Raw genomic sequence first — 15,565 nt, 5'->3', positions numbered from 1 at the left:
TCGGAGACTGTGGTTCAAACCGAAAGTTGACGCGAGTCACCTAATGGAAATAGGAGGTTCTTTCCAACACGCGGTTTGCTGTCAGTACATGGGCGCATCCATATACCGCTCTGTACGCATGCGCTGACTTCGTATCAGTTCCGGGATTAATACACGATTGGGTTGTGTTGGAATGGATTCTCGTTCATGAACTCCAAGGAATAGGAGTAACGGCAGTTAATGTACTAACCACACTAACCTGGTGTAAAGACGATATTTTCCCACATTGCCCGTCATGTCTTTTATGATGCTCACTTATTTCATATCGATTTGTAATATCTTGAGCAACTCATCTGCTAATGCAGAAATCCTCGAAAAACTCATTTTCATTGTACTGAGGAACAGTTTCTTCTGAAAAATATATCGTACTTCAATTATATTTTGTTTCACCTGGTAGCTTTTGTGCCTTCATAAACTATATATAAATATATAAATATATAAATATATAAATATATAAATAACTAAAGAAAGATGTTTAATTACCGTCACCTAAATAATTTCCATTTCTTTTTGCGAAAAATAGTACCTCCTCTTCTTCACTGGATGAAGAGTGTAAAAAGTCGTCGTCACTATCCATCCTAACCTCAGCAACCAAACAGCTGATTAATTTATTAATGGGAGAAGAGCACGCAATGTGCATAAAACAGCTGATTAAGGAACTCCAAAGAAAACAGCGTACAGCAGGAGACAACGATACAGTGTTTCTGCGCATGTCACAGAAATGTACGGCTCAGTACATGCTTTAGATTGCGGACTAATTCCGACCGCCAGGGATCGATGCGAAGAGTTGGTTGGAACGCCTGACTGCAGTACACGGACGAATACATGAACGCAATATTCACTGTGTTGGAAAGGATTATTCGTATTGCGCATGCGCAAGGAGACCATGTACTAGAAATGGGAATAGTTGTTCTTTTTCCGGTTCCGGTTGTTCCGGTTCCGAAAAAATACTATGTTCCGAATAACAGTTCCAAAATAACAGTAAAAGGTTTAGGCAGTGGGGAATTAGAAAACATTAACGAACCTCATAAATGCTCATTCTAAAATTGGTTCCTCACTGTTAGTTTCATGCTTTACTCTTAGTGTCTGTAGAGAACGCTGAAATGTAGTTGTTATCACAAAAAGTGGGTATTAATGAAACCTGAGAAAAAACACCTTAATTAAATTGAATTTAATTTTCAGATGTGATCGGTTGATAAATGTTTCATTTTTCAGGTATCTTACAGCCTAATAAATAAATTAGTTTCGACAGACAGAATAACAGTTATAGATTAACTAAGAAGACATGTACCAGTAAAATATGAAATATTTAGGCCTTGTTCAATAACATTTGATATATTGATATCGCCATGTTTTATATATCGGTATGTATAATAGTCTAACACTTCTTATGAACAAATTAGAGTGGATAGCACAACACAGACAGTCGTAAATCGCGCTAAAAGAATACTTTGACGATGCACGTGGTTTCATGCAGCAAGAATTCATACGAATAAAGATTAAAAATCAGTGCCATGCAGACTTTCGCAGTCTGTCAAAATGCTGACTGAGATGCGCGCCTCTACGTCTTACAGTTTCATATTTTGTGGGTTCCTTCCCCTTCCATTGATGCTCCAGTACAGTCAAGTTTCGAAAAACATCGAAGCCAGTGCAGAGAAGTAGCACTCGCGTTCGCCCAGAGTCGGAACAATCAGCCAACCAGGATACGAAACACTGTTCTTTCGGAACAGGGTGTTGCTAGACCAGTCCCGCCGAGTGCAGATGATACGGAACACTATTCTTTCGGAACAGGGTGTTGCTAGACCAGTCCCGGCGAGTGCAGGCGATTCGGAACACTGTTCTTTCGGAACAGAGTGTTGCTAGACCAATCCAGCTGACTGCAGGCGATACGGAACACTGTTCTTTCGGAACAGAGTGTTGCTAGACCAATCCTGCCGAATGTACAGTAGAACCCCCTTTCATAAAACATTTTTCACTAATATTATTAGTAAGAAACCCTTAATATTAACTAATATTATGAGTATTACGTTTCATAGCGATATTAGGTAATAATATTAGTTAGACCAATTAGTTTATGAGTAAAATTATTAGTAGACATTCCTAATAATATTTGTAAACAGTTTCAAGGACAATATGACTAATAAAAGTTACTCATATTATTGGGATTATTTCCATGAGTGTATTTCGACTCAATCTATATTATTAGTGAAACCAAAGCGAATGGACCGAGCTCGATAGCTGCAGTCGCTTAAGTGCGGCCAGTATCCAGTATTCGGGAGATAGTGGGTTCGAACCCCACTGTCGGCAGCCCTGAAGACGGTTTTCCGTAGTTTCCCATTTTCACACAGGCAAATGCTGAGGCTGTACCTTAATTAAGGCCACGGCCGCTTCCTTCCCACTCCTAGCCCTTTCCTGTCCCATCGTCGCCATAAGACATATCTGTGTCGGTGCGACGTAAAGTCAATAGCAAAAATGCGAAATGAGTGGTATATTTTAACATTTTGGCATAAAATTGCGAAGATCAGTGAACGGGTTGACTCTGATTCAAATAGTGATGAGGAGCGAATGTACTGGTGGGGAACAAATATATGAATACAATGAGAGATTTACGTCGGATTACAGAACATCTGAATATATGCTTGATAGGAGAATGCAAGGAATGAAGCACTAACCTTAAAACAGCAGCTTCAGATTGCACTGAACTGGTTAGGTAGTGGTACACAGTAGCATTCTGTTTGTGATATACATGGTATTTCAAAAACGACCATCTGCAGAGTTATGTCAGCGCCAGGTGGCACCCTTCCTCATGATGTCGCATGTTGGTTAGCTGACTATGGCGAAGTGCTGCATTTGTCATATTCACTGAACTTGGCGCTATTCCTTTAGTTTGTGGAGTACTTGGTGGAACGCCAAAATTGATGCACCAAGTGCGTATGAACAAGCATTTACTGATCGGTATGGGAAACATTCGTTGAATGTAATGCTCATATGTGGGCCAAATTTAGAATTATACAGTTGATAGCGTGGTTTGGCGACCACGGGGCTCATAGCTGAGTTCTGGCAGTGTTCCCACTTATTTGTGCCACTTCCATCTATCCTATCCAACCACCCCTGGTCAACTCTTGTTCTTTTCTGACCCTGATGGTATTAGGTTGCGAGGTCTAGGGAGTCTTTCTTTTTCACGCCCTTCGTGGCCCTTGTCCTCCGTTGGACGATACCTTCATTTTTCGAAGAATCGGATCCCTTCCATTTTTTCTCTGATTAGTATCATATAGAGGATGGTTGCCTAGTTGTACTTCTTAAAACAATAATCATCACCACCACCACCACTTAGAATTCTATTATGTTGTGAGAATTGGCCTGGTAGTGTCAACGATGCTAGGGCTCTAAGGCTAAGTGACTTGAACAATAAGATGACTGATGGTTGGAGACCTTTATCTGGTGCAGTTTTGCTCGGAGACTCATGCTATCCTTTTATGCTCCGCTTATACCACCGGTAAACCAAGATGATGCTAGTCCATCTCAAGAGAGATTTTTAAGAGCACATAAAAAAGAAAAAGAAAGGAGGTTTATAGAGTGTGCAATAGGCTGCAACCCGAAAATTTTTCCTCAAAGAACATTTCTTCTCTCACATTACCGGAACTTTAAATCTTTTGACCGGTACCCATTCTCCTATGTACCAAAAGTCAGAACAAAGAAAATATCAAGTGACCCTATTAAACATATGGATTAATATCCAGTTGTAGCCAAGCAATAGCCTACTGCTGGGAACAAACACAAACCAAGAACATATGCAACAAAACGATTCTAACCTCCAATTGGATCACTTGACTAATTAACTAATATTATAAGTGAAGACATTTTATTAGTCATGTATACACCTTTATGAAACAGAATTTAGTTAACCAATAAATATTTTTATGAGTTCAAATAATATCAGTTAGTTTTATGAAACAGGGCGATACAGAACACTGTTCCTTCCGAACAGGGTGCTGGTGGACCAGTCCCACCGAGTGCAGGCGATACGGAGCACTGTTCTTTCGGAACAGGATGCTGCTAGACCAATCTCGCTGGAGTGCAGGCGACACGGAACACTGTTCTTTTGGAACAGGATGTTCCGGCGTACTGTTCACTTAGAGAACAGTTCCAAAATAACTGTTGTGTTATTTTTTGCCCATCTCTACCATGTACTGGTACAGGGACTGTGTTGGAAAGAACTCAAGATATCGCCAACTCAAAACTAGGTGGTACATTCGCAACGATTAAATAGTGTCTGAGGTTTTACATAATCCATACAGTGAATGATATATATCTAAAAAAGTGCCCCTTCTCAACAGATTGTGTTGTCCATAGTGCATAGCAAGAAAGGAGTGAATTGTGAAGGAAAATTTAATCATTGCTTGCCCCGCTGGGAGACGCCATTTTGGTCAGTGAAATTTTTTACTAGCGAGTAACAGCCCAATTTTCTTCCAATGAATACTTATCTCATTGGCTCCTGCTGACGAATAGAATAACAGCTTAACTAGAATATACACATCGACTGATTCGCGTAGGATTGTGCATTTCAATATCTAATAATCTAAGACTAAATAGTTCATTCATCTCTCTTATCTTTAAATTCCAAGCGTAATGCCGGCCAATTCGGACAACGAACCAATCTCAACAAACAAAAACGAATCAAATTGTGGTGCATGCAATAAAATATTTGAATCTCAATGTAATGCTATTCAATGTGAAGTCCCTTGTAACAAGTGGTATCAAAAAGATTGTGCGAAACTCACGAACGGAGAATTTGAAATTATTTAAAGAGCAAAGTGTAAACTCACTTGGCTTTGTGACGTCTGCAAACCAGAACTTTTAGATTTTAAAGAGAAAAATAATCCGCTCAATGAAATGAATGAAAAAATAGGAAACATATTGTTCTTTCTTTCTACAGACATGACTACAATAATTGAAAACACTGTTGAAAAACTTCTAAATCAAAATCAACAGTTATAAACGAAGGCCCTAAACGGCCAGCTCCTACAATTCCTACAATTCCTATCCAACAAATAACTAATGCCACACAAAATCATGTCCCTCAGAACTCTAAACAAGATACTACTACATCTGCTCATCAAAATTTTTTTTGCTAGGGGCTTTACGTCGCACCGACACAGATAGGTCTCATGACGACGATGGGATAGGAAAGGCCTAGGAGTAGGAAGGAAGCGGCCGTGGCCTTAATTAAGGTACAGCCCCAGCATTTGCCTGGTGTGAAAATGGGAAACCACGGAAAACCATTTTCAGGGCTGCCGATAGTGGCATTCGAACCTTCTATCTCCCGGATGCAAGCTCACAGCCGCGCGCCTCTACACGCACGGCCAACTCGCCCGGTCATCAAGATTTAAACAGAAAAACGGGAGAAGGATGAGACTATACAGAAGCATTGAGAAGAAATGATATCCCGCGATACCCCAAGACAACAATAGGCACAATGCAATCAACTGAAGGGGAACTTCAGGCTGGAGCTAAACATTCTGGGCTATATGTCGGCAAGGTACATCATGATACGACTAAAGAGAGAAAAATAGAACGACATTTACACAGACAAGGAATTACCACTGTAATTGAATGTGAAGAATTGCAAACTAAAGGTTACCATGAGGCATTCCGCATAGGAATATTATTTACAGATCTTGCAAAAGTGGAAAAGGCGGAATTCTGGCCAAGAGGTGTCCTTGTAAGGCGGTCTCGTTTTCGACGCTCAACAGGGGCACGCTTTAATTTTTAATCTACTTGTGTGGAATGTCGAAGGTCTAAAAAAATCTCTTCAAATTGATACCTGACGATTCATTAACAAGACAAGATGTACTAATTTTTACGGAAACCTTCTTAACAGACGACATGGGTCTTCAACGATTCTATGCATCTCATGCACTTGCAAAACAAAGAGAAATCGGCAGACCGTCAGGTGGTGTCTCCTGCTGTTACAAACCACGTTTCGGAAAAATTCAAGAAGTTTTCAATGATGAAAATATTATAATAATACGTTCGGATCTGATTACATTAGCAGGCATATACCTGCCACCCGATACTCCCATAGAAGACGTTATAGAACCTGTAATGGAAATAACAACAACAATTGATACATCAAGAAATATAATACTAGCTGGTGATTTCAACTGCAGAATAGATATTCAGAATCAGAGAAAAGAGATTCTTTTGCAGACAATGGGTGAAGAAGGTTTCAAGCTAATCAATAAGCCAGAAGATAAAACCTATTTTGCATCAAACGGATGCAGTACAATAGACCTTATATTTTACAGAGGTCAACGGATGAAAATCTTAGATTACAACTTAAGCATTCTCAAATCAATTATCCCGTTCAGAAAGCATTGTCCAGTATCAGTAAGAGTAGAAAAGTAGACTTATAGGTTTATATAGAGCCTATACAGGAGAAGCAGCATGGGGAGATATCCGTGAGAGGCTTCAGTTGGAAAATAATTATATCGGCAGGAATTTTAGCAGAAGCGATTGGGGTAAATTTTCATTCACTGGGAAGGGTGTGAAGGAGTGGAACAGTTTACCAGGGGTAGTGTTTGATCCTTTTCCAAAATCTGTACAGATATTCAAAAAGAGAATAAACAGCAACAGAGAAAATAAATGAAGTGTTAGAGGGCATTCGACCAGTGCAGGTTATTGTAAATTAAAAATGTGTGTAAATAAATTAATTCCATCCCCTGGTCTAAGGAGTTTGGACAGCCAAAGTAGGGGACTGCATGTAGGGGTGAAATACAGTGGGGACTTCGAGGGCCCTGGGACCGCTACGGTAGCTGTGAAGGCCCTTCAGGAACTCTGAAAAGTGGTGGTAAAAGGGGCTCTGGTTAAGGCGCAGCAGGTCGTTATGCTACTTAGGTTCCAGAATGGGTAAAGAAAAGAAAAAGTAAATAAATGCAATGTAAATTTTAACCTTATACCAGTTGTACAGTATCATTTGAAGTAATTCCACATGCTGTATATCAGATGACTATATTTGTATGTAGTACAGGAGATATTATAAGTAGAATTTTGTAAACAATGTAAATTTATTAAGGATGAGCTGTGTGTTTAATAGAAAAATCGTTAGCGTAAATTATATAATATTGTATTATAGGAAAATTTTATTCTCTTGGTAATTTAATATTTAGTGCTTGACAATAATGTATTTTAGTGTACCATTTGCCACCGAGGTAAACACCTCATTTGCAAATAAAGAGATTTTGATTTGATTTGAGTTAATTTACGTAGTGAGGTTAGGATTTTGCACCTTAACACCAGAAGTATCAGAAATAAGCTTGACGATATTGAGTTGTTGTTATTCCTCATTGGTGAAGCGGATATTGTGGTTGTGTCTGAAGTTTGGATAACTAGCAATGAAGCTAAATTCTATAATATAAGGAATTATGATTGTGTATTTGCTCACAGAGATGGTAGAGAGGGAGGTGGAGTGGGTATTTACGTATCGCATAGTTGGAAAGTAAAATTGATATCAAAATGTGAGTTGAATCATAGCTTGTTGTGGATTGAGATTTACAGATATCAGTTCAAAAGGAAAGGTTGCAATCACATTAACATTATTGCTGGATACAATCCTAACCTGAATAATGCCATTCCATTCCTGAGTTCTCTTGAACAATTTCTCAGTCAGCGTAATAGTCCTAACATGCTGTGTTTGTTCCTAGGTGATATCAATATTGATGTTTTATCCAGTGACCAATTAAAAAGGAAGTATCTCAATCTTCTAACTTGCTATGGTTTTGCTCTGTGCAATAGAACATATCCAACCCGAATAAGTGACTCTGCTAGCACCTTACTTGACCACATATCAGTGAATAATTCTGAATTATGCTATACAGTATCAAATATTAATAATGACTTAAGTGACCATAATATTTTAGTTTTTGACATGCTATGGCCAAACCAAAACACTCACCTAACATCTCCTCACTCTAATATTTCTGCAATACCTAGTACCGGTATGCGTAAGAAGAATGAATTGAGAAATACCTACATGAACACTGGTGTAGGTCTACACATGTCAGATACATATCTTGCGAACAGTTGCCAAATAGATATATTGTATGATTCATTCATTAACCAAATACGGCCAAAGGACAATTATACTAGCTGTCCTAATAAATACAATACAACATTAAAGGGCACGAACAAACCTAGGAAAATTCCGTGGGTTACTAATGATCTTCTTACCCTTATAAAGAGACGAGACTGCTTGCATGCAAAACTCAAACATCCTACTCACAAGAATAACTTGCTTCTGAGACAAGAATACCGCAGGTGTAGAAATACAGTAACTAACTTAAAAAGAAGACTCAAACATGACTACTACTCACACCTTTTCAAATCTCATAATAACAATCCAAAACAGACATGGAAATTAATGAACGAAATCATTCATAATAAAAAAGTAACGAATGTCTCGTGTACCATGCTTGAAATTGAAGGCAAATTAATAACTGATAAACAGGTTCTGTGTGACTCATTCAACTCCTTTTTTTATAGACATTGCCAAAAACCTAGCTCTAAGTATTCCTGAACGTAATACTGTGACTTTCAGTGAATTTAGTAGTCTTGAATCCCTTTACCTGTGCCCAACGGATGTAGCAGAAGTAAATTCAATCATATCTAACCTTAAAAGTATGAATAGCTGCGGAATAGATGACATTACTACCTCACAATTAAAAAAAGCAAAGGACCCTACAATAGAATTACCGTACTCGTAGAGATCATTAACGAGTCCCTGACTGCCGGTATAATACCCAATAATCTAAAGATAGCTAAAGTGATCCCTGTGTCTAAGGGAGGGAATAGACTAAATCCAAATGATTATAGGCAGATCTCGATTTTATCAATTGTTTCCAAAATTATGGAAACTGTTGTGAAGAAAAGACTTTTGGCTTTTCTAAACAAAAAGAATTTCTTCTATAAGGGGCAATATGGGTTCCGGGAGAGGTCTAGTACCGAAGTAGCTACTGTTGATCTCATTACAATGTTACAATCCACTGTAGATAACAACAACATTGCAGCAGGCTTATTTATTGATCTTACCAAAGCTTTTGATACTGTTGATCATAGTATTCTTTTAAGAAAATTAGAAAAGGCTGGAATTCGTGGCCTTGCGCTGAATTGGTTTCAAAATTACTTAACAGGACGAAAGCAACTTGTTACCGTGAATAATTACTCAAGCTCTGCCAAGTATGTAACCCATGGTGTCCCACAAGGTTCCATACTAGGTCCTATTTTATTTCTCATTTATATAAATGATATTTCTTCATGTAATCTAAATGGCTATATCACATTATACGCCGATGACACCAATATCTTCTATACGGGCAAGAGTAAGGAGACAGTTTTAGAAAACGTGCAGCAGGTCATACTCACTCTCTTACACTGGTACCATTGTAACAAATTGACAGTGAATCTGCAGAAAACTAAATACATACTTTTTTCAAAACAAAAAGTCCTTCACTCAAATAGTGATAAATTACTAATAAATGATACGGAAATAGAAAAAGTAAATGAAGTGAATTATCTTGGATTAATTATTGATGAGAACCTGACCTGGAATGACCATGTTGAATACATAACTAAGAAAATCGCCCCAGTTGCTGGGTTACTAAAAAGACTTAGATATTTAATCCCTAAACACCTCCTCCTACAAATTTATTATTCACTAGTACATAGCCACTTGCATTACTTATGTGTAATTTGGTCACATTGTATAAAGTCTTCCCTGAATGAACTAATGGTGATACAGAACAGGACAATAAGGAACATATTTAACTTACCATTATACACCCCTGTAAAAGACCTATACACTCAGACCAAAATTCCACCTCTCAGCATATATACAGAGCTTAATTCTGTCTTACTAATGTATAAAATAAAAAGAAACATAATATTTCACAACACTACTTTAATAACCAATTCAGACAACCACAGGTATCAAACTAGACATGCAGATGACTTGGCCTTGTATCACATCCACTCTTCTAAGTATGTGAAGAACAGTTGTAAATTCTCAGCAATTCAAGCATACAACAAACTTCCTGCTGATGTAAAGATTGCCCCTACTTTAATAACTTTAATAACTTTCAAACGAAAGGCAAAGGAAAATTTATGGAATAGATACCTCATAGGTGAAATATAAATATGTAATGTTTTAAAACAAACACTCGCCCCGCTTTAAAACAAACACTCGCCCTGCTTTGTCAATCCTGTTGCATTGTTACTTACTTGTAGTACTAAGTATTTTAAGTATCTTAGTATAATTAAGGAATTATAGAATGGTATTTTATTTTTATTTTTTACACTTTCTGTATTGATGTCTCTACTTTTACTGTTTAAGTCACCTGATTATATCATTGTAAGTATTCAGAGTTTGTAGATCCGCCATTGAATATATTATTCATTGTACAATTCCTCTGGATGAGCCTTTGGCTCATTGGAATTAATTATTGAAATAAATATCTATCTATCTATCTATCTAATTTGAAAAATGTATTTTTCAGTCACAAAAGAAAAAAACAACTTGTAAATAGCTTGACTGATTGGACTATTGTTTTCGAATGCAAAATAAAGTTTTCCATGTTTTTTTTTTTTTGTTTTTTTTTTTTTGTAGTTGCAGAAAGTAGTGGTAGTGAGTGCCATTTTGAACTGTTGAAAACTGCAGAATATTTTTTTCATTATTCCTCCACATAACGCAAATGCAGAGTATATGTGATTCCTGCTCAATGGATATATGAGAGGAACAGACCGATCCTCTTCGAAATGAAGAAGGTATTGGAAAACACGGAGCAGGCGGCATGAAATCTCAGAAGTCGTGATGCAGTAGTGATCATCGGCGGGACGAACAACGTAGCTCACAACGGCGCTAAGAATGTTATTTCTGAACTTAAATGTACACTAGGTTAGCTGACTCACACTAACATCTTTGTAGTGAACGTGCCCCACAGGCATGATTTGATTAGAGACTCGTGTGTGAACATTGAAGTGGACAGAGTTAATACAGATATGGTTAAAATTTATAAACATTTTCGTAATACACAGGTAACTGATAGCAGCAGTTTCGAGAGACACTGTTACACAAAGTTACTTAAGTATGGTTTGTCCATTATTGGAATATGCAAACAGTGTTTGGGATCCTCACCAAGAATACCTAATAAAAGAAATAGATAGTGTGCAGAGGAAAGCAGCAAGATTTGTAACAGGGGATTTCAGGAGAAAGAGTAGTATATCAGAAATGTTAAAGGAACTAGGGTGGGAAACTTTAAGTAAGAGAAGGAAGAAAACTAGACTTATAGGATTATATAGAGCATATACAGGAGAAGAAGCATGGGAAGATATCCGTGAGAGGCTTCAGTTGGAAAATAATTATATCGGCAGGACTGACCACAAATTTAAAATTAGAAGGAATTTTAGCCGAAGCGATTGGGGTCAATTTTCATTCATTGGGAAGGGTGTGAAGGAGTGGAACAGTTTACCAGGGTTAGTGTTTGATCCTTTTCCAAAATCTGTACAGATATTCAAGAAGAGAATAAACAGCAACAGAGAAAATAAATGAAATGTTAGAGGGCATTCGACCAGTGCATGTTAATGTAAATGTAAATAAAAAATGTGTGTGAATAAATTAATTCCATCCCCTGGTCTAAGGAATTTGGACAGCCAAAGTAGGGGACTGCCTGTAGGGGTGAAGTACAGTGGGGACTTCGAGGGCCCTGGGACCGCTACGGTAGCTGTGAAGGCCCTACAGGAACTCTGAAAAGTGGTGGTAAAAGGGGCTCTGGTTAAGACGCAGCAGGTCGTTATGCTAATTAGGTTCCAGAATGGGTAAAGAAAAGAAAAAGTAAATAAATGCAATGTAAATTTTAACCTTATACCAGTTGTACAGTATCATTTGAAGTAATTCCACGTACTGTATATCAGTTGACTATATTTGTAAGTCGTACAGGAGATATTATAAGTAGAATTTTGTAAACAATGTAAATTTATTAAGGATGAGCTGTGTGTTTAATAGAAAAATTGTTAGTGTATATTATGTACTATTGTATTACAGGAAAATTTTATTCTGTTGTTAATTTAATATTTAGTGCCTGACAATAATGTATTTTAGTGTACCATTTGCCACCGAGGTAGACACCTCATTTGCAAATAAAGAGATTTTGATTTGATGTTGATTTGATTTGAAATATAACTTCAAAAACTGCTCTTGAGTTTTACGATTATGTTTTAAACAGGCCAGATATTTTGCAACAAATCATTATGTTCCATTAATATGAATGATTTTGTTCTTGGTACCAATACATTTAATGTGACTATAAAGTGCATCAAATATGGCTTATATCTATATATTATTGCTTTCAGTGTATAATTGTCCAATGTCTTACATTTTATAGCAATAAGTCCTACTTTCCTTTTAAAACATCTAGAAGCCCTATGTATGTCCATAGTGAAGTATGGTTTAATGTTAATGTTGGCTATCCACATCAGTTGTTATATTTTCCTGGATCCTGTAAAGATGATTAATTAAGATTCTACTTATATACGCTCAGTCTCAGATATATTTCAGTTGTAATTATTTTTGTACCATTGGAGGATCCCTATTGTACCGGTATTCATTTCGTCCTCTCTTCTTCACAGAGATGGTAACAATGTAAATTTGTGTCCTTGTCCCGAAATGGAACAGTTATTTTCAGGCAAACCCCAAATGGAGATGAGCTGCATCTACCTTTTTAACCCCCATACCAGCCCTCCTACCAAATCTGGGCACCTGAGGATGGCAGCTTATAGCATTAACAGTTACAGTACAGAGGTGAACTTCACAGAGATTAGGTTTCTTCTTATCAGTAGTGCCTTTGTCTCTCATGTATACTTTCTTGGTATTTTAATTTAATCACTGCCTCCCCTGATGTGTGTAAAAGTAAAAGTTCTAATGCAATATAAATACTGAAATAGCCTACATCATAATTGTACATTCTTAATAGGCCTCCATTTATTTTCAATGTGAAAAAACATGAGAAAATATATATATAGTAGTCATTAAGTTCTTGAATTGGCCACTGAGGTTGCTGTGGTGCACTACATTTTTGACTTATTGGGAATTGTGCTCATGGAGGTTATTCTACTAGGAAAAACTGTAAACAAGAACAGTTACAAGCAGATCATTTGCCATCTACTACACACTTCAATTCGTCTTAAGCCTAGGAAGAACTGTGTTGCTTCACGACAACATCTCAGCACATTGCTCTGAATAGGTCAATGTTTTGCCACTCCTCCCATATTTCTTAATCTCATACCATGGGATTTCTATTTCTCTCCATACTTGAAAGTAAAGCTAAGAGGGCATGGATCTAATTTTGCCGAGATTAATACTACACGAGAGCTGATGTACAGGATATTCCTGTCTATATCTATAAATAGTGTTTCTAACTGATGCCAATATTGGCAGATGTACATAGTAAAAAATGGCAACTATTTTCTGACTGTGGTAGTAAAACTTGTATTGCACAGTAAGGAAAATATAATTTGAGTCCAATATTGGTCAGATTCTGCTGATTGCATGCACAACAACTTGCATATAAGCACTGCTGCTCAGTCACTGTCAGGGATAAACAAGAATCAAAACAAGTTTAACAAGAAATATTGCAACAAAATTATTATACAGATATGTACCACTATTATCAACATGTTTCTTTAATTTTTGTTGATATAATTCACAGAGTTCTTCCGTAGTATGATTTGTTGCACAGATGTTTGCCGACTTAACCAACATCTCCATAATACTAAGAGGCAGATAGCAAGGAGCGTCAATGCACGTATTGTTTTCTTCAGCTGACAAGAGTCTTTTATGGAAATCATCAGCATGTTCAAAAAATTCCAAACCCAACCATCCCAAATGTGTACATGAGCAGGAAAATGTATTGTTTCCCAACATCATTGTTGCTTTAGCAGTTGCATATTCAAGCAGGTTAACATGAAGAGACCCAAAGTCGGCAACTTGTATATGATTATTCTGAAATGTGTAGGTTATCTTGCCTTTGATTTCCTCATTCCATAGTGCTGGTGTGATTTGTTGCAGTGCTTCCGTTTGTAAATAATTGAAGGAATTTCCTTTAATTACAACTTCACGAGCAAGGACACCAAAGGCATTGGGCATCACAAGATCGAAGCCAGTGTTATTTGTCAGAAAAAACTGATCTGCTAATACTACAATAGCATAAAATCGTACATCCTTAATATGACTGTTTTCAATTACCACCTGAAACAAACATTTTTACAGTATTACAAACAAATATAGTGAAATACAATTTTCTTTACAGAATAATTTAAGTCAACTAGTATCTAGTATCTACACAGTATCTAGTTTAGCCATAAATAATGTAAAAACTATTTTGTGAATAAGTGGAATGTGGTTCATGATTTTCCTATTTCCATCTAGTATGTTTCACTTATACGGGTTATTTGACTGAAACATAACTGGTCTCTAGAAACTTACACCATATGCATTGGACAACATCAAAACGACTGTGTAGTTGCAATAGTTTGAGAGAATCTATAGATAATCACCCTCGACCTGTCCCAACATTGAACAAGTTTCTTTATACCCTTCGCAATGAAGGACATTGGTTGCTGGTTCAACCACTTTTTCAAAGTATCAGGCACAACTTGATTGGTGCTCAAATGTTTACTCTTCAGGGCTTACACAAAAATTGCACCAGTCATTTTCAAAATGACCACCATTAGTAAACACAGGCTCAGAGTCTGTCTAGCTAGTCATCTGTTGCAGCACAGATGGTCTCAATGGAAAAGTAAGCCAACTCTTATTACCAAGGAGCACCTTGGACACTCAAGAATAAGGTGCCTCTTTTTGCAGCACAGATCACAGACCATAGTCTAGGAGGTTGAGATCTGTATTAGTGGATACCCAATCAGCAACGGAAATGAAACTGGGTACACTAACCTTCAGCCACCTTTGTGATTTGGGGAAGAATCGTGTTAGAAGCAGCAGGATTCATTCCTGAATGTAGTTTCGATTCACTACCATCAGAAGAGTTTGAGAGAATCTACAGATAATCCCCCCCCGACCTGTCCCAACGCTGAACAAGTTTCTCTATACCCTCTGCAGTGAAGGACGTTAGTTGACCTTACACTCCCCAACCATGATTGGGGAAGGGTAGTACCCTCTACGAACTTAGGAACTCCACCATGGGCTTCTGGACAATTTGTGCCATATATCTGGTCACTTAGATGGTTAGAGTTCTCTTTAGTGGTGAAAACTTTCTCATCAGTGAAAAGCACCCTATGATGTCTATTTTCAGTGAATCACTGTAGAAGTCATCTCAATTTCAGTCTCAATGTCATAAACTCATCACGAGTAATACAAGGTGTCCGAGAAGTCCCCGCACCCGTAGTTTCATACGTTTCATATTATTATTTTGTTATATTACGGCATGGACAATTGAGTTTGTATAATTGGGGATTTCAAGAG

General features: G+C 37.4%; 1 protein-coding gene across 1 annotated transcript in view; it reads right to left on the bottom strand.

Moving 5' to 3' along the window:
* Positions 1–9,867: 9,867 nt before the first annotated feature.
* The window catches only part of LOC136872733 (uncharacterized), a 43,167-nt gene continuing 37,469 nt past the window's right edge, over positions 9,868–15,565 (bottom strand). Inside the window, exon 3 of the mRNA XM_067146559.2 lies at positions 9,868–14,335. Within this exon, the coding sequence (XP_067002660.2) occupies positions 13,679–14,335 (657 nt within the window). The 3' untranslated portion in view covers positions 9,868–13,678. The remainder of the gene's footprint in view (positions 14,336–15,565) is intronic.

This window comes from Anabrus simplex, chromosome 4 (genome assembly GCF_040414725.1).
Source record: "Anabrus simplex isolate iqAnaSimp1 chromosome 4, ASM4041472v1, whole genome shotgun sequence".
In the NCBI taxonomy this organism is placed as follows: domain Eukaryota; kingdom Metazoa; phylum Arthropoda; class Insecta; order Orthoptera; family Tettigoniidae; genus Anabrus; species Anabrus simplex.
Note: the sequence above shows the minus strand (reverse complement) of the source record. Positions and strands in the feature narration are given on the sequence as shown.